Source organism: Staurois parvus, unplaced genomic scaffold (genome assembly GCF_062004578.1).
Source record: "Staurois parvus isolate SC_StPar_1 unplaced genomic scaffold, SC_StPar_1.0 ptg001083l, whole genome shotgun sequence".
NCBI classification, from domain to species: Eukaryota; Metazoa; Chordata; class Amphibia; order Anura; family Ranidae; genus Staurois; species Staurois parvus.
This window is the reverse complement of record NW_028318879.1, coordinates 887,748-906,427: the sequence shown is the minus strand read 5'-3', so window position 1 is coordinate 906,427 and position 18,680 is coordinate 887,748. Positions and strand designations below refer to the sequence as shown.

Here is an 18,680-nt window from a genome sequence, read left to right as displayed (position 1 = left end):
AAGAAACACAGCGGCCCCCACGAGGGTAGTGCTACATGTGTTATAGAGGTTTGGTAAATTTTTAGATTTACCACCTCTGCCCCTGCTACTTTCCACATACATCTGCACAAACTGTCACAGATGTGATACATTTTACAGAACTTATGATGTGTAAGTGAGTGTTGTGTATAATGTAGATGTCAGGGAACGAGAAGATCGCTGCGGCACACGAATCTGCACATGCGTAGGATCCCTACAAGACATACAGGGAGGTGGGCACTAGGACCTAGGCGCGCCTGTCACCAATGACGGCGGCAGGCAGGCACTAGGACCCAGTCGCGCCTGTCGGCACCGGGTGAGCTATTTAAACTGGCCATTGCAATGTCCAAGTTGCCGTATGGTGTTGATCCTCTGCTTGTGTTCTGATCCTGCGAGTGTACCTTCTTGCCGAACGCAGCCTGATCCTGATTACTGCTGACCGTCTCCTGCCCTGACCCCTGGCTTGCCTTTGACCACTCTTCTGCCTGCTCCTGATCGTCTGACCTCCTGTTGCTGAACTTGGCCTGTGACCCGACCATCCTCTGCCTGCTGCTCTGTTCCGTTCTGCCTCCACAGTTACCGACCCAGCCTGTCTGACTCCGCTACTTGCTTCATGGTGTGTCCGCATCCATCCATTCTGCACGGATCCATCCGTTTACCGCTCAGGTCTGCCCTGCCTCTTCACATCAGGCTCTTATCCAGCTACGTCCCGCTGGCAGTCCTCTCTACTACAGTTGGGTGTACCCGGGGGCCACAACCTGGTCTCAGCCTGCTCCAAGTCCATCCCCACCATCAGGGGCTCTGGTGAACAAGCAGACTGAGGCTTAGACTCCGCGCCCTGGGGAATCTCAGACTGTGGATCCATAGAGCTACAGTTAGCGAGTACGTGACAGTACCATACAGCCATGACTGAGCCTGGAAGAGGACCCTCTCCTTTGGATGAGATATGCCATCACCTGACGGCACTCACCCAGGCCATTAAGACATTAGAGGAGGGATATACACACATGGAAGAACATATCCAGACCCTAGCTTCACCAGCTCCCACATCTTCCCTCCCCGGCTAGGGATTCCACTGAACCTCGCACTGGTACGGTGGTCACACTACCTCCACCTGAACCCCGTGTGCCTACGCCAGAACGTTTCAATGGGGATCAAAGTAGATACAGGGCTTTTCAAAATGTATGTCAGCTATACTTCGATCTACAGCCACGAACATTCTCCTCAGAATCCGTGAAAGTGGGGTTCATCATATCCTTACTGCAAGGTGAACCCCAGGGTTGGGCCCATCGTCTGCTTGAAGTTCGCCATCCGCACTTGAGTTCTGTAACAACTTTTTTCAACACGATGGCTCAGTTGTACGCTGACCTGCAGCGGGCTACTTCCGCTGAGGCAGCTTTACACGCACTCCGACAAGGTCGCCGAGCAGCAGAGGATTACGCTTCTGATTTCAGACGCTGGAGTGGTGATACTAGATGGAACGATGCAGCCCTACGTCATCAGTTTCGCTTGGGCCTATCTGAACCCCTCAAGGATGAGCTAGCTAGAGTGGGCATACCTGAGTCCTTGGAGGACCTAATAGCGTTGGCCATTCAGATTGACCGTAGGCTGCGCGAACGTAGGCTAGAGAGGTCCAATCAAGTCCAGAGGCCTACATGGGTGCTACCTCGGTTCCCACTCCAGCCCAATCCTCCTGCCAGGAACCAGGATTGTGAGGCTACTGATATACCTGAGCCAATGCAACTTGGATTGATACGACCATCATTAACGTCATAAGAACGCCAAAGATGTCGGTTGAATAACCTCTGTCTTTATTGTGGAGAAGCAGGCCATTATGTGCGCTCTTGTCCAGCGAAGTTGAGTAAGTGTCTCTCCGTCTCTTCTGCTGTGTCCCCAGCTTGTCTCGATTGCTCAACTCATCTAGCCGTGCCCATTTCATTCCAGCTTCTCGAAAGAACCGTGTCGGTGACGGCGATTATTGATTCAGGGGCCTGCAGCTATTTCATAGACCTAAATTTTGCAGCCCATCAGCGTATCCCTTTACAGACCAAGGAGCACGGTTTGAACATCTTCCTGGCCGATGGATCCCGTATTAAATCTGGACTGGTAGACCAAGAGACCCCACCAATCTGCACTACGGTTGCCAGCTACCATCAGGAGTCCCTACGTCTGGACGCCATCGTGTCCCCGTTATTTCCAGTCATTTTGGGACTTCCTTGGCTACGAGCGCATGACCCCCAAATCAACTGGAAGACGGGGTCAATCCAATTCCTTTCATCTTACTGTCGGGAACATTGTTTACCCAAGACACCCTCGGTTACACAGACCCTACTGTGCATGGACTCTGACGCAGAACTGTCTCAAGTAATCCCCCCGGCTTACCATGGCTACCTTGACGTGTTCAGTAAACGGGGAGCAGACATTCTCCCTCCTCATCGAGACTACGATTGCCCGATTGACCTACTCCCCGGGTCTGAGATCTCATTCGGGCGAATCTTCCCTTTATCGGAGCGAGAGTTAGGAGTGTTAAAAGATTACATTGATGAAAACCTCCAAAAGGGATTCATCCGTCCCTCCACTTCACCGACTGGAGCCGGACATTTTCTTTGTGGAGAAGATAAGTCCCTGAGGCCTTGCGAGGACTATCGGGAGCTGAATAAAATCACCGTAAAAAGCCATTATCCCCTTCCTTTGGTTCCTGAATTGTTTCAAAGACTGAAAACTGCTACTATCTTTACTAAATTGGATCTGATAGGAGCCTATAACTTGCTCCGCATACGAGAAGGGGATGAATGGAAATACAGCTTTCCGTACTCGGTTCGGTCATTTTGAGTATCTGGTCATGCCATTTGGATTGTGCAACGCACCTGCCACTTTCCAGCATTTTATTATTGATGTCTTCAAGGATTACTTAGATATTTTTGTTGTCATCTACCTAGATGACATTCTGATTTTTTCCTCGTCCCTGGAGGTACACCGAGGTCATGTCAGGAGCGTGTTGGAGCGACTTCACCAGCATGGGCTTTACACCAAAGCAGCAAAATGTAGTTTCGAACAGCATAGCATTCCGTTCCTGGGATTGATTATCTCTACTGCAGGAATTGCCATGGACCCCCAGAAAATTTCCGCAATTTTGGAATGGCCGGTGCCCTCAGACAAGAAAGGTATTCAGCAGTCCATCGGCTTTGCTAATTTCTATCGGAAATTTATTAAGAACTTTTCGGGCCTTGTGTCACCTATTACCCAGCTCACAAAGCTGGGGGTTCGCTTCCATTGGACCCCTGAGGCGCAGGTTGCTTTTGAGACCCTGAAAGAATTGTTCACAGCAGCACCCATCTTAAGCCATCCAGATTCTTCTCTTCCTTACATTCTGGAGGTGGATGCGTCCGAAAATGCAGTGGGGGCGGTCCTTTTACAAAGGAAAGGCCTCAAGGAGCTTCTGCACCCAGTAGCCTTCTTTTCCAGAAAACTTACTCCGGCAGAAAGGAACTATAATGTTGGAGACCGAGAACTTTTGGCAATAAAGACGGCATTGGAAGAATGGAGGTACTTGCTGGAGGGGGCCATGCATCCGATCTTGATATATACGGACCATAAGAACCTTGAATATTTAAGAATGGCTAAGCGCCTTAAACCACGCCAGGCCAGATGGGCACTGTTTTTCTCAAGGTTTGTTTTCCACATAACTTACAGGCTGGGGTCTAAAAACACGAAACCAGATGCGCTCTCGCGCATGTTCGAGGACCCAAAAGACTCTCCAAAGCCAGACACCATCCTGCCAGCAGGGAATTTCATGTTGTTACAATCAGAACTCTTGTCTAAATTACAAACGGCGTCCATAGGAATACCCAGTCCACCCGGAGTCTCGGTACAGAGCAGAGAAGGGCTCTTATGGAAAGGGGAGCAAATCTTGGTTCCCGAGGAAGCACAAACTCTGGTCCTGGGTTACTGCCACGATCACCCATTGGCAGGTCACTTTGGGGTGTTCAAGACTTTGGAGCTGGCACAGCGCATGTTCTGGTGGCCGAGTATGGCTAAGGACTGCAAGGCATACGTGAGAACTTCCAATAGAAATAAGTCCACCAGAAACAAGGCTTGTGGCTTACTACGACTCTTGCCAGTACCTGATAGACCGTGGATAATGATATCAATAGACTTCATAGTAGAACTTCCACCTTCCCAAGATCATACTGCTATTTTCGTGGTGGTGGATCGCCTATCAAAGATGGCGCACTTCCTACTATTAAGGAATACACCTTCTGCTCCTGAGACTGCGCAGATATTTATTAAGGAAATTGTAAGGCTCCATGGAGTTCCTAAAGATATTGTTTCTGACCGAGGGGTACAATTCACCTCGAGGTTCTGGAAGGCATTATGCGAAACATTGGAAATCAAGTTGTCCTTTTCTTCTGCGTACCATCCACAAACAAATGGGCGGATGGAACGGACCAACCAAACCTTAGAACAATACTTCAGATGTTACACATCTTTTCTCTAGGATGACTGAGTGGCACTCTTGCCCTTAGCGGAGTTTGCCTACAACAATGCGAGTCATTCCACCACTAAGCAATCTCCGTTCTTTGCCAACTACGGGTTCCATCCTACATCCTACATTCCTACCTAACCTGATCCCGGAGATCTCGGTTACAGGAGGCAGTTGCGAAGGCCCAGGAAGACAACAAAAGAGTCTTTGATAGAAGGGGAAGGGGGGAATTGATCCTGCACCCGGGAGACCAAGTCTGGTTGGCAACAACCAACCTGAAGATGACGTGTCCGTCAAGGAAATTGGCAACCAAGTTTGTGGGCCCATTCCAGGTAAAACGCAAAATTAATGATGTTGCCTACGAGTTAGCGCTCCCAGAATCCTTCAAAATACACCCAGTTTTTCATGTGTCTTTACTGAAGCCTGCAGCACCAGATCCCTTTCCTGATCGTAGTTCAAGACCCCCGGAGGCCATAGACATTGATGAGGAAGAGGAATTTGAGGTCGAGGCAATCATAGACTGCAGGAAAAGGAGGGGTCAGACGCAGTACCTCATTAAGTCAAAGGGTTATGGCCCGGAGGAAAATTATTGGGAACCAGCTCAGAATGTCCATGCTACGAGACTACAAGACCGTCTCCTGCCCTGACCCTTGGCTTGCCTTTGACCACTCTTCTGCCTGCTCCTGATCGTCTGACCTCCTGTTGCTGAACTTGGCCTGTGACCCGACCATCCCCTGCCTGCTGATCTGTTCCGTTCTGCCTCCACAGTTACCGACCCAGCCTGTCTGACTCCGCGACTTGCTTCACGGTGTGTCAGCATACATCCATTCTGCACGGATCCATCCGTTTACCGCTCAGGTCTGCCCTGCCTCTTCACATCAGGCTCTTATCCAGCTACGTCCCGCTGGCGGTCCTCTCTACTACAGTTGGGTGTACCCGGGGGCCGCAACCTGGTCTCAGCCTGCTTCAAGTCCATCCCCACCATCAGGGGCTCTGGTGAACAAGCAGACTGGGGCTTAGACTCCGCGTCCTGGGGAATCCCAGACTGTGGATCCATAGAGCTACCGTTAGCGAGTACGTGACAGTAGAAGTTGGTAAGAAAATATTTCTTGCTGGGACATCCTTATTATCTGTAAAATTAGCTATGCACTAATGTCGCTTCTTCTAAAAGCGGAAGTAAAGTCTGCTTTGCAACTTTTACCTACAGGTAAGCTTATATTAAAGTTTACCTGTAGTTAAAATTAATATCTCCTAAACGTACACCGGTGACCTCACCAGCGCAGGAGCAAAGTGCTGTCAATGCACGGCATGTCGTTCATTGTGAGAACCCGCAAACTGGGAAGGAAGATTGGCTGAAGATGGAAGCCCTGTCAGATGTGTCAGCGCTGTGCTGGAGGACTTCGTTTTAAGGTAAATATTTCATAATGTGATAGTATGCACTGCATACTAACACATTATGCCATTGCATTGGAGGAGAGTAGGACTTTTTTTTTTAATTTACTACCGCTTTAACGTTTCAGGAGTCCATAGCGACTGAAAAAATGTGATAAAAAAATTAGGGAGAATCGCTGAAAATATTTTCTCTGTGGGAGTGAAGGGGTAGGGAAATGCTAAACAAAGATACTTGTTTCTCTGCATTCTTTACAAATTGCACCTGTTCCTGAGCTGAGCAGGTCTTGTGTTTTCATACATTTTAATTTCAGTAAGCAACAAAAGGTAAGAATCAACATACTTTGTTATGTAATCCAATAACAAAAAACATGTAAGAGCAATATAAAAAAATGTAATTTTCCTACCAAAAATTTACACTACATACTACAATGATACAAAATTTACTACTTCTCTATTCAAACTGTGATCCAAAAACAGATATCAGGTACATACCTGAAAAAACACAACAACATATCTAGCTTGCCTGCTTGTTAAATTGAACAGAAACTGTTCCACCAAGAAAAAAAAGTGTAAGCTCTCCCCTGGTGACAAGGAACTATTTGAAGCACACGTAATTATCAAGGAATCTCCGTCAATGACAAAGAACTCAGACTCCATATAGTCGTTGAGTAAACTCACAAATCTAAATAAAAAAAAAGGTGAGAACTTGTTATAAATCATTTTATTACATTCTTTGTAACGGTACAATACAACATATCTCAGAATTTTTTATACATTCACATATGTGTTATGCTGATGTCAGAAGGGTGACTATGCCGCTAGTGATAGTGATTTCACAAGCTCCCCAGTGGCAGGATCACTAAGAGGCTACCTGTTTGTCCCTATGGAATTGCTCCCTCTGTAGTTGAAGCAACAAGATGTCACTCCCATTGCTAGCATTTGAGATTTAGCAGTATCTGGGCCAGCGATATCTCGCTGCATCTGGCTTACAAAGGGAGCAATTCTATAGGGACTGGCAGACGGCTTCTTTAGTGATCCTGCATCTGGTGATTCGACTCCAGTGGCAGAATTGTCCATCTGACATCAGCCTTAGTAAAAGAAAAAAGTTATGTGAGCAATATACCATTTAAGTGACAACTTTGTGTAAAAAAATAAAGAAAAAAAATTGTAATTTTCTAAAAATTTGTGGCAAAAAACAAAATCTTCCATGCACTCAACATGCCTCTCAGCAAATTCCTTGGGGTGTCTACTTTTCAAAAAGGGGTCATTTGGGTTTTTTTGTACTGCCCTGGCATATTAGCACCTCAAGCAATATCAGAAAGTAAAAGCTGTGTAAATTCCAATATGTAACATAATTTGTAGACGCTATAACTTTCTTACAAACCAAATAATATACATATATTGGGTTTTTTTTACCAAACACATGTAGCAGAATACATTTTGGCCTAAATTTATTGGATTTTATTGGATATTTTTTATAACCGAAAATATGATAATGTTTAACTGCTTGAGCCCCAGCCACTGCATGAAAACGTTTTCAGGGCGGCACGGCTGCGCAAAACCACGTTTTAAAACGTGTTTTTCGCGCCCGCCCTACCTGTTCCGCGGGTGTCAGCAGCTGGTCTCAGCCGCCGGGTCATGGCCGGTGATTACCGGCCATTTCCCCGCGATTAGCGGTAATCGCTGACAGAGAGCAGGGCTGCATTGTTTACACACAGCCCTGCTCTCTGTCAGTTGCCTGTCAGCTCCTGACAAGCTGAAGAGGGATAGAAGAGTTTCTCTCTCCCGATCAGCCTGTCCTCGTCCAGCACACACCCCCGCCCCCTAGTAAAACACTGCCCTCACACAGTTAACCCTAAAAAATGTTAACTCCTTCCTCCCCAGTGCCATTAGTACAGTGTCAGTGGGGTTTTTTTTCACTGATCACTGTATTGGTGTCACTGGGGATGTCAGTGACCCCAAGTCAGTTCCCCCCCAGTGTCAAAATGTCAGCCGCAGTCCTGCCATAAGTCGCTGATCGCCGCCATATGTCGCCGATCGCCGCCATTATTAGTATAAAACATTTTTTAAAATCCCAGTATCTTTCCCGCCATTTGTAAACGCTATAACTTTCATGTAAACCAATTAATTTACATGTATTGGGATTTTTTTTAGCAGAGACATGTCGCAGAATGCATTTTGGATGAAATTTGTGACAAAATTAGATTTTTTTATTTTTTTTACTGGACATGTTTTATAGCAAGAAGTCCGAAATATTGTTTTTTTCTCAAAATTGTCAGCCTTTTTTTTTATAGCGCAAAAAATAAAAAACGCACAGGCGATCAAATACCACCGAAAGAAAGCTCAATTTGTGGGAAAAAAAGGATGTAAATTTAATTTAGGTGCAGTGTTGCATGACCGCGCAATTGTCAGTTAAAGTAACGCAGTGCCGTAACACAAACCTCTTCTGTAACCGCTTCCTGACCACCCTACAGCAGAAATACTGCTACAGGGAGGCATGGGTACGCAAAATCACATATATATATATATATATATATATATATATATATATATATACACGTGATTCGTGCTCCCGTGGTTTTCACACCCCTCCCAGATAGTGTCAGATTGCCTGTCAGTACACCAGTCATCACATTTAATCCCTTGATTGCCAGGAGCACGCTCATGTACAATAAACCTCCATTGCTAGTATAGTGTCTGAAAGGGTCAATATCTTTGATCAGGTCAGCACTATACCATACTATTCACATTAGTATAGCGTCCCCAAAAACGCAGCGTTAGCGGGATCAGCCCCGGCACCTGCCAGCACCTGCGTTTAGCCCCTACGTTTACCCCCCCTTCTCCCCCAGGAAGTGCAGTGTCAGTAGGTCACTGTCACTTGATACATTGCACACAAAACCGCAGTGTTCGCAGAATCAGGCCTGATCTCTGTTAGCACTTGCCGGTAAATTTTGATGACTCTCATATGCAGCAGAGTGCCAGTACTAGTGCCGCTCTACCTTTTGGTGAACTGGCGAGTACCAGCGGTGTAGTACATCCTGGTCTTTTACATACCTCCTTGATTTTTGGAGCTGTTTTTTATGGAATATCTGCATGCGTTGATTGTGGATCAAAGCAGTTTATATGCACAACAATTTATTGCCGCCAACCCAAATTCAAACCTTGCCAGACCATTCGCATGGAAACCCATTACGGTTTTCAAATTTAAATTTTTTTTGGGCCTAACCCTCAACATGGGCATTACTAAAAGAAATGAATTGCGGTTGTATTGGTCTGCAGACCCGATTCATCATATGCCGTGTTCTCTGCTGCCATGGCCAGGCATAGATATGGGAGTATAATGTGTTTTATGCATTTCAGCGACAATACACTCTGTCATCCTCGGGGTAACCCTGAATTTTACCGGCTCCACAAAATTCAACCCCTTGCAAATCACCTTAACCTAAAATTTGCAGATGTCTATACTCCCCAGCAAAAAATCTGCGTTGAGGAGTCCCTGATTAATTTTTCTGGCCGCCTTGCATTCAAACAATTTCTCCCCTGCAAGCGTGCCAGATATGGGGTCAAGATGTAGAAGACCTGTGAGAGGACAACAGGCTATACTTATAAGTTTCGGATTTACGAGGGAAAAGATAGTCACGTGGAGCCCGCCTGAATGCCCAGACTACATGGGGAGCAGTGGCAAGATAGTTTGGGACTTGGTGTCATCATTTCTCCATATGGAGTACCACTTATACGTGGACAATTTTTATTCAAGCGTGCCACTATTTAGACATTTATTCAATCTTGGAACTGGCACTTGTGGCAAAGTGTGACCTAATGTGTGCCCACCATTAGAAGTGGGTGGATGCAGGGCGGTATATTCTAATGGTGGGCATACCACACACTTTTTCTGGCAGAGATTTCTTCTCATTTTTTCTTTAATTCCACAGGCTACATACAAAAAAAAAAAAATAACATAGCATATATACCCCAACAAAAACCAGCGATGTACTGGTACATCACTGGATTTGAATGGTTATACCAGGATGATGCCTACAGCTGCAGGCATCATCCTGGTATCGTTTTTTTCAGCCGGTGATCGGCTTTCATGTAAAAGCAATCCTAGTGGCTAATTAACTGCAAGATTGCTTTTACAAGCAGTGGGAGATGATGTCCCCCCTCCCCCGCTGCCTTCCACGGCCTTCTCAGGCAGTCCCGTGCCATCAGGGGAAACTGAGAATGCAGCCGGTGTTTCTGCTACCTGACCATAGAGCTGATTGGAGACCAGAATGGTGCCAATCATCTCTATAGTCTAAGAATTCGGAAGCTACAAGCATTTCATCACTTCAGTTTCGCAGGATATAAACAGCGCCATTTGTAAATTGGGAAAGCATCTGATCACACCGATTTTGGTTTGATTAGATAATGTAAAGGCAGAGGAGAGATCTAGAGTCTGATAGACCCCAGATTTCTCAAAAAAGAATATGACAATGCCCATTGAAGTTATAGGGGTTATTTGCATTCCCTGTTATAGCATTAAAAGTGATAAAAAAAAAATGAAAGGTACAATGTAAAAATAATTAAAAAAATCAAAATAACTAAAAAAAAAAAATTGCCCCTCCCATGCGCGTACACCTGTGTGCACAAGCCCTGACCCTGTGCCGTTATGTAAACAGCGGTGCACCATGCATGTGAGGTATTGCCGTGAACATCAGATCAAGGGCAGTAATTCTAACACTAGATCTCCTCTGTAAATCTAAAATGGTGGCTTTTAAAGGCTTTTAAAGCGCTGCCTATGGATATTAAAAATGTTTGCAGTTTGTCGCCATTGTACGGGGCATGCGCAGTTTTAAAGCATGTCATGTTTGGTATCTATTTACTCGGCATACCATTATCTTTTATATTCTACCAAACAATTGGCCAATATATTGTGTTTTTGTGCATTACAAGTAAAAAAAGTGTATTTTTTTTTTTTTTTAATTGCATTTGAAAAATCGCTGCGCGAGTACTATGTGCCATAAAAAATTGTAGTACCCACCATTTTATTCACTAGGGTGTCTGCTTTAAAAAAATATATAATATTTGGGGGTTAAAATTAATTTCCTAGCAAAAAATACTGATTTTTTTCATGTGAACAAAAAGGCTTGGTCTTCAGGTGGTTAGAAGAGTGAATGATGTGTGGTATAAACTTCTAATGCTGGACATAAAACGCCCCCACCCCCCAAAATGACCCCTTTTTGGAAAGTAGTTACCCCAAACTATTTGCTGAGAGGAATGTTAAATCAATAGAAGAATTTATTTTTTTACCACAAGTTTTTGGAAAATTACAAAAATAAATATTTTTTTTTTTTTTTACACAAAATTGTCACTTAAATGATTTACTGCTCACACATGCCATGGTTATATGTGGAATTACTCCCCAAAATACATTTTGCTACTTCTCCCGAGTAGGGGGGTACCACATGTGAAAGACTTTTTGGCAGTCTAGCCAAGTACAGGACCCCAAAATCCAATAAGCACCTTCAGGCTTTTAAAGGGCTTTATTTCCTCATTACACTTCCAGACTACTTATCACAGTTTCGGAGGCCCTGAAATGCCAGGATAGCACCTAACCCTCCTAAATTACTTTTTGGAAAGTAGACGCCCCAAGGAATTTGATAAAAAGCACGGTAAGTATTTTGCAGATCTCATTTGTTGCCACAAGTTTTTGGAAAGTGAAAAAAAAAAAAAAAACATATTTTTTCTATTTTTTTTATATTTCAAAACCTTGTGAGAAAAAATGATATCTGCAAAATACTCACCATGCCTCTTTTTAAATTCCGTGGGGTGTCTACTTTCCAGAAAGGGGTCATTTGGGGGGGGGGGTTGGGGCTATCCTGGCATGTCAGGGCCTTCAAAACTGTGATAGGTAGTGAGGAAGTGTAATGAGGAAGTTACGCACCTTCAGGCTTTCAAAGTGTTCATTGGATTTCAGGCTCCTGTATGTGGCTAGGCTCCCAAAAAGTCTCACGCATGTGGTATCCCCATACTCAGTAGAAGTGGCAGAATGTATTTTGGGGTGTAATTCCACATATACCCATGGCTTGTGCGAGAAATAAATCATTTAAATGACAACTTCATGTAAAAAAAAAAAGAAGTTTTTATCATTTTCCAGAAACTTGTGGAAAAAAAAAATCTTCCATGGACACAATATGCCTCTCAGCAGATAGCATAGGGTGTCTAATTTCCGAAAAGGGGTCATTTGAGGGTGTTTGTACTATCCTGGTATTTTGGCACCTCAAGAAATGTGATGGGCAGTCAGAAAGTAAAAGCTATGTAAATTCCATTATCTATACCATAGATTGTAGACGCTATAACTTCCACACAAAGCAATCAATATACACTTATTGGGATTTTTTTACCAAAAACATGTAGCAGAATACATTTTGGCCTAAATTTATAACTAACTTTGAGTTTACTATATATTTTTTATACCTGAAAGTAAAAAATATTGTTTTTCTTCAAAATATTTGGTATTTTTTTGTTTATAGCGTGAAAAATAAAAAGCGCACAGGTGATCAAACACCACCGAAAGAAAGCTCTATTTGTGTGAAAAAAAGGACGTAAATTTAGTTTAGGTGCAGCATTGCATGACCGCACAATTATCAATTGAATTAGTGCAGCGCCAAGTAGCAAAAAGAGGCCTGGTCATTAAGGGGGGTAAATCCTCAGGAGCTCAAGTGGTTAAATAATGCAGAACAGACTCAGAGCCAGTGTTTGTGATTAGCATGAAAAATAAGCACTTTATGTAAGAAGCATGGGGAGTTTTAAACGTCAAATTTATAGTAGAAGTGGTCCTGCTTAAAGTGGAGTTTTACCCATACCATGATAAAAAATAATGTTCTTTAGTAAGGAAAACACATTCCACATTAATAGTTATGCTAACAAAATTAGTGTATGCTGTAAAGTGCCTCCAGCGTTGCTCCTGTTTCTTGCAGGAGGCTGCCATTTTCTGAAGCCCAGAGCAGTCACGTCTTTGAGAACTCTCTCCCTTTCCTTGGTCTTAAAAACAATAAGTCACTTTCTTACAAAGTAAAATGTGTGCATTTTCAGCCTTTAATTGTATGTCTTGGCTCCGCTAGAGGGGAAGGCTGCAGTAGCTGAGCTCAGGGACTGTTAGGCCTCTTTCACATGAGCGGTTGTTCTGCCGCTTGTAAATGCATGTTTTTTTTAAATTCCAATACTCCTGGCACAGAGAGCACTTGCATTTGCTGCATTTAACTGCTGTAGTAAATTCTTGCCTTTTCTAAAGCAACTGTTCACTTATTTTTTTCTGTGTACTGAGAATTAACTGCGGTTATGTACAGAGAGCTGTGGTACATCGCTCCTGGGTGCTTTCAACTCTATTTTTCCTAAACACATAAAACTGTGTGTTATGAAGACTTTGCTAAACGCAGTGTGTGAATGGAGCCATAGGGATGCATTACCTGCATTTAGCTGTGGTAAATAAGTGAAAGGGGCCTTAATGCAGAGAAAGGAAGGAGAAAATATCAGGTAAATAAGATAAGACACTGCCCTTTACGTTTAACTCTTTTGTGTCTCTCTGGCAGCAGAGTTTGTCCAGTCACCTCTTCTGCTTTACTATTCTCTCTCCCTAATCTGTGTTCTCTTGGCACAGTTTGTGTTATTCTTGTTGCTTCCTCCCCCTCAGCAGTAAATCTTTAGGCTGTCAGCAGACCCAAATGCCTCTGATGTTAGGCACTAGGCTGAGAATAGAGAGCAAATGAGCATGTGCAGAGCAAGGTGAGACAGTGCATTACTGGATGTTAAACAGTGTAGGCACTTATTGTGTATGTTTTAGCTATACCTGCAAAACGGGCCAGCATAAAGCGATCTATTATGTCTTAATTTTCTGACTGAAGTTCCATTTTAAATTTACTTATAACTTAAATCTTAAATTAAGTTTTTCTCTAACATCTTTATAGGCCTTATCAGCACACTGAAAGTAAAGTGTGCTGAACAAATCAAGGGCAGACCACTATGTCATAAAACAGAAGTAAATCTATATTAAGAAAAAATGTGAGCTGGTAGCTTTTTATTGAAGAAGAGACATATTATGTCTCTGGCAATAAAACTAACCTACCTGCTTGTTCGCAATCTAATAGTAAATGTATACCGAGTTGCACATGCGCAGCTCAACATACATTCTCTGTACAGTACCTGAGTGCCGGGATGGATGACTACTATGCACATACACAGGAGTCAAACCTTCCCTAGCTAGCCAGTCAATACAGCTGAATACCCAGCACCTGGAAGAAGCCTGTGAAAATGATGTGATTATCTGTATGGACCTGTGGGTGAAGAAACAGTCTGCAGAAGCCTCTGCATTTCATTCACGATTCCCTGATCACAGTGTAGCACCCCTGTAGATAGCCAGGGGGAGCTAGTGTTCAATTTTTTATTTAGAAGAGCTAAGTAGCAGCCTGGGGAAATAGTTAGCAGGGTCAAATTTGGATCAGGGCTGAGGGCCTCTGCAGATGAGTTCCCTGATAACTCCCCCTGACCTGGAGACTTGGAGGGGTCTCTAGAATTGAGTGTGTGGAGGTGAGGAGGAGCTGGTCTGCACTCTTAAGTGATCCTGGCCAATCCCCAGCAGGAGGACTAGCATGGGATCAGGACAGCTCTTAAGAGTGACTGAGCTTGCTCAGGAGCAGGAGAGTTCGGGTTCGAAGATGGAGTGAGAAGAGGTGTAGGAGCCTGGGAGGGGGCCCAGTTGGGAAGGAGTCTACCTCCAGGCAGTGTTGCTGAAAAAGAGGATTTCTCAGACCTCCTCAGTCCCCAGAGCGAGGGCCACCTGTGCATCAGGGAAAGAGCCAGCCGAGTGGCAGACCTGAAAGCAGCTATCAACCTACCAGCTCATAGGAAACAGAGTGAGTGAGTAATCCTACACCCTCTGGGCTAGTAAAGGGGGTTAGCTCCTTACCTGGAACTGTTTCACCTTAAAGTGCCAAGCACTGTATCCCCTTGTCCAGGGATTCCTCCAGCTGGATATAAGAGGATTTTCTGGTGTCTGGGGTGGTACACCAGGACAGGCTAGAGGGCTCTCCAAGAAGAGATTTTGCTTTGTAAAGACTTGTACACAGTGCCAAGAAATTGTCCTCGGTTTGCAGTTCCATTGGCAATCCCATACACCCATTACCCCATCCAAGTTCAATTCCCCTAATTAAAACCTAAAAGCCAAGTTCAAGGACTGTTTACTGTCTCTGGAATGCAAGTCTGTGAAAAATGCCTGTTGTCTGACTGTGCAAGACTATAGGGGGACCAAAATCTTCAGCAACGTCAAAGGGGGAAGTGCTACAACAGTTAACCACTTGCCCTCCTGAGGATTTACCCCCCTTCCTGACCAGGCCATTTTTTGTGATACAACGCTGCGTTATTTTAATTGGCAACTGCAAGGTCATGCAACACTGCACCCTAATGAAATTGATGTCCTTTTTTTCCCCACAAATAGAGCTTTTTTCAGTGGTATTTGATCACCTCTGCGGTTTTTATTTTTTGTGCTATGAACAAAAAAAGACCGACAATTTTGAAAAAAAAAAACAATATTTTTGACTTTTCATCATTTGGGCCTAAATGTATTCTGCTACGTCTTTACTAAAAAAAAATACAATAAGTGTATATTAATTGGTTTATGTGAAAGTTATAGCATCTACAAATGGCGGTATATATACTGGAATTTTTTTTCTATTTATACTGGTAATGGCGGCGATCAGCGACTTATAGTGGGACTGCGGTGGGCATTCTGAAACTGGGTGGGAACTGACTGCCACTGACATCCCAATGACACTAATACAGTGATCAGTGCTAATAGAAAGCATGACACTGTACTAATGACCCTGGACAGGAAGGGGTTAACATATGGGGTGATCAAAGGGTTGACTGTGTGCTGTTTTACATAATGTGCTGTGTGTGTTTTACTATGGAGACAAGCTGCTGTGTATTTCTCTGCTGTGAAGAGAAATACACAGCAGCATGTGCTTTCTGGCAGGAGAGAGATCTGTGTTGTTTACACACAGGTCTCTCCCCTGACAGTATTACTCGATGATCGCCGGGTGCCGGTGGGGAATCTCTGGCCCGGTGATTGACATCCAGGGCTACCAATGGCGTAACGAGTAGGGCAGCAAGCGCCCCCTGCCCAGAAATGCTAATCACGTATATATATATATATATATATGTATATATATGTATGTATATATATATATATATATATATATATGTGTGTGATTTTGCACAGCCCTGCTTCCCTTTAGTAGTAGTTCTACTATAGGGTGGCAGGCAAGTGGTTAAAATGCTTTACTGTTTCCAATGCAAAAAATTAATAAATGCCAATTTTTTAATCACTGTGAGAGTTTATTACTTTTTTTTGCAAGAAGTGAAATATGTTTTTAAAGGCCTGACAATAAAAAAAACTGTTAAAATAAAAGCCTTATATAGCCTTTTATAGGGAAGGATTTGGTTTAGCCAAAGCCCTCTTATTGGCCCTTTTAAACCTGCTGGCATTAGTTCAAATGCAGTGCGTTATAGTTAAAAAAAAATCTAATTTCACTAGAACCACAAATTTTGCACAGGATTCACCTGAAACCCATGGTAGTGGTGAACTTGAACTTCATTCCTAATTGGTATGATAAGCCATGATATACTTACTTTGAATTTGATAGTTGTTGTGTGAGATTGTAGGATATTATGTCACAAAAGGAAACAGGTTTCTTCATTTCTATGTGAATATTATAATTATTAGAAGCAGTACAAAGAAACAAAAGGTCAACTAGCAGAGAATACATAAATCAATACAAACATTTATTATACAGAACATGCAAAATGCCCACAATCTCTCAATCCATCTGAAGATTCATGTTTGTGTGCTTTTAAGGAGGATGGGGCTACCTCCAATGTAAAGCTCCAAGGTAAAGTGACTTGGGTCAGCAGTGTGGCTTCATATGTATTTACAAATGTATGCAACAGAAATCTCAGTTTTTTAATTTAAATGTAACAAACCATTTACAATTACATTTTCTGTGATGATTACCTAGACCAAGTGCCATGGATTTTTGTATTGAATTATATAACTTGCTAGTTATACGAGGTGGTACCAAAAAGTTTAGAGACTAGTTTTGTAACACGCCAACAGATGGCAGCACAAGACTGTATGCATTACCACAGGGAGCACTGACCTTCATAAGTCAGTGTGCCAAAAGACATAGTCCTGAGTACATTGGGAGCTGTGTAAATGGTGCTATTCTGACCATGTGCATTACCACGTCTGCTATTTCTTAATGGACATCATGTTAGAACAGACAGCAAACATGAAATTTTGAGTGAAACCCGTACACCAAAGTTTCGTCACCGGTAATGATCCTCCATCATTCACAAGTTGCTGAATGGTTTCAACATTTTCAGGGGTTGTTGAAGGTCTTCCTGGTCTCTCATTGTCTTCCAGTAATGTTCTTCCGCTCTTGAAGCACGCGTGCCACTCAACAACCTCGAACAACTCATTGCAGCATCGCTGTAAACTTGCCAAATCATGGTAATAGTCTCTGTGACAGGTTTGCTTTATTTCACGCAAAATTTCACAATTGCTCTTTGTTCTAACTTGCTCTTCATGATGAAATAGCAGACATGGTAACGCATGTGGTCAAAATAGCACCTGTTGCACAGCTCCCGATATACACATGATGATGGCTCTAGCTAATGTGATTATTTACATCATTTATTGTTCGTGTATTCTCAAATATTTTAGTAAATCAACCTAATTGTGTTTTAAAGCATAGGGGTTAATTTACTAAAGCTGAAGAGTGCAAACTTTGGTGCAGTTCTGCAAAGTAACCATTCTTCCAGTTTTTTTGTTAAAGCTTAATTAAACAAGCTGAAGTTGGAAGCTGATTGGCTACCAAAATGCACAGCTGCACCAGATTTTAAACGGTCCAGTTTTAGTTAATTAATTGCATAGTATCCATAATGTTGGTATTGATATAATAAATCATAGTCCCACTCATAAACTGATATATATCCATAACATGATATGTGTAAATCTTCACATATCTTTAGGATTCCTTTACAACAATGTGCAAAACATTTTTTTCTGACATGAAAGGTTGAAATAAAGCTGTCGCTAGACACTGAGAAGAGGCGGCATTGACACTTTAATAGGTGGGCACCCTCACCACAGGAGAACAGTAGGAACTGCTATAAGAAAATGTGTATATATGGAAAAGCATACCAAATTTCACACATGCTCAAAGAATAATATTGGTAAATGTATCTACAAAACGATCTGTACCTGAAGTCTCCTCCTTTTCTTCAGTAGTAGATTCAGAAGTATTGACATTTTCAGATTCTGAACTTTCAGAAATTGTGTCATATTCAGAAAAGTGATCACTTTCAGAAGGGTCTTCACTTTCAGATGACCACGTATCCTCCTCCGACTCAGATCCTCCAGAAGCCATGATTTTTTATTACTAATCTCTTTCCTTTAAAATTAAAACATATATTTCAGTCCTATTTTAAACTATTTTCTATTTAAAGCAGAAATCAAGGCACCACAATAAAGACATAGTTCAATTGGGATCCCCCACTAAATGCATAAAAACGTACGTAAAATATAAATTGTGTACAACTCTTTCAGGGGTCGGTTTTAGAGACTACAGGCTTCGCATAAGCCAAAAACCCGGCTGCAGTACTCCTCTACCTGACCCCAATGTCCTTTAAGAGATAAAGGAAATCCATGTTGTTTCAGTTACTGAATGCAGCTAAAGTATGTATCCCCAGC

General features: G+C 43.0%; 1 protein-coding gene across 1 annotated transcript in view; it reads right to left on the bottom strand.

The window, feature by feature from the left end:
* LOC149440450 (putative ATP-dependent RNA helicase DDX60) overlaps nucleotides 1–18,379 on the bottom strand; it is a gene marked incomplete at its 3' end in the record, with an annotated part of 218,315 nt that extends 199,936 nt beyond the window's left edge. The window contains 3 exon segments of the mRNA XM_089658599.1: nucleotides 6,386–6,575; nucleotides 16,559–16,628; nucleotides 18,192–18,379. Of these exon segments, the coding sequence (XP_089514725.1) occupies nucleotides 6,386–6,575; nucleotides 16,559–16,628; nucleotides 18,192–18,357 (426 nt within the window).
* Nucleotides 18,380–18,680: the final 301 nt, after the last annotated feature.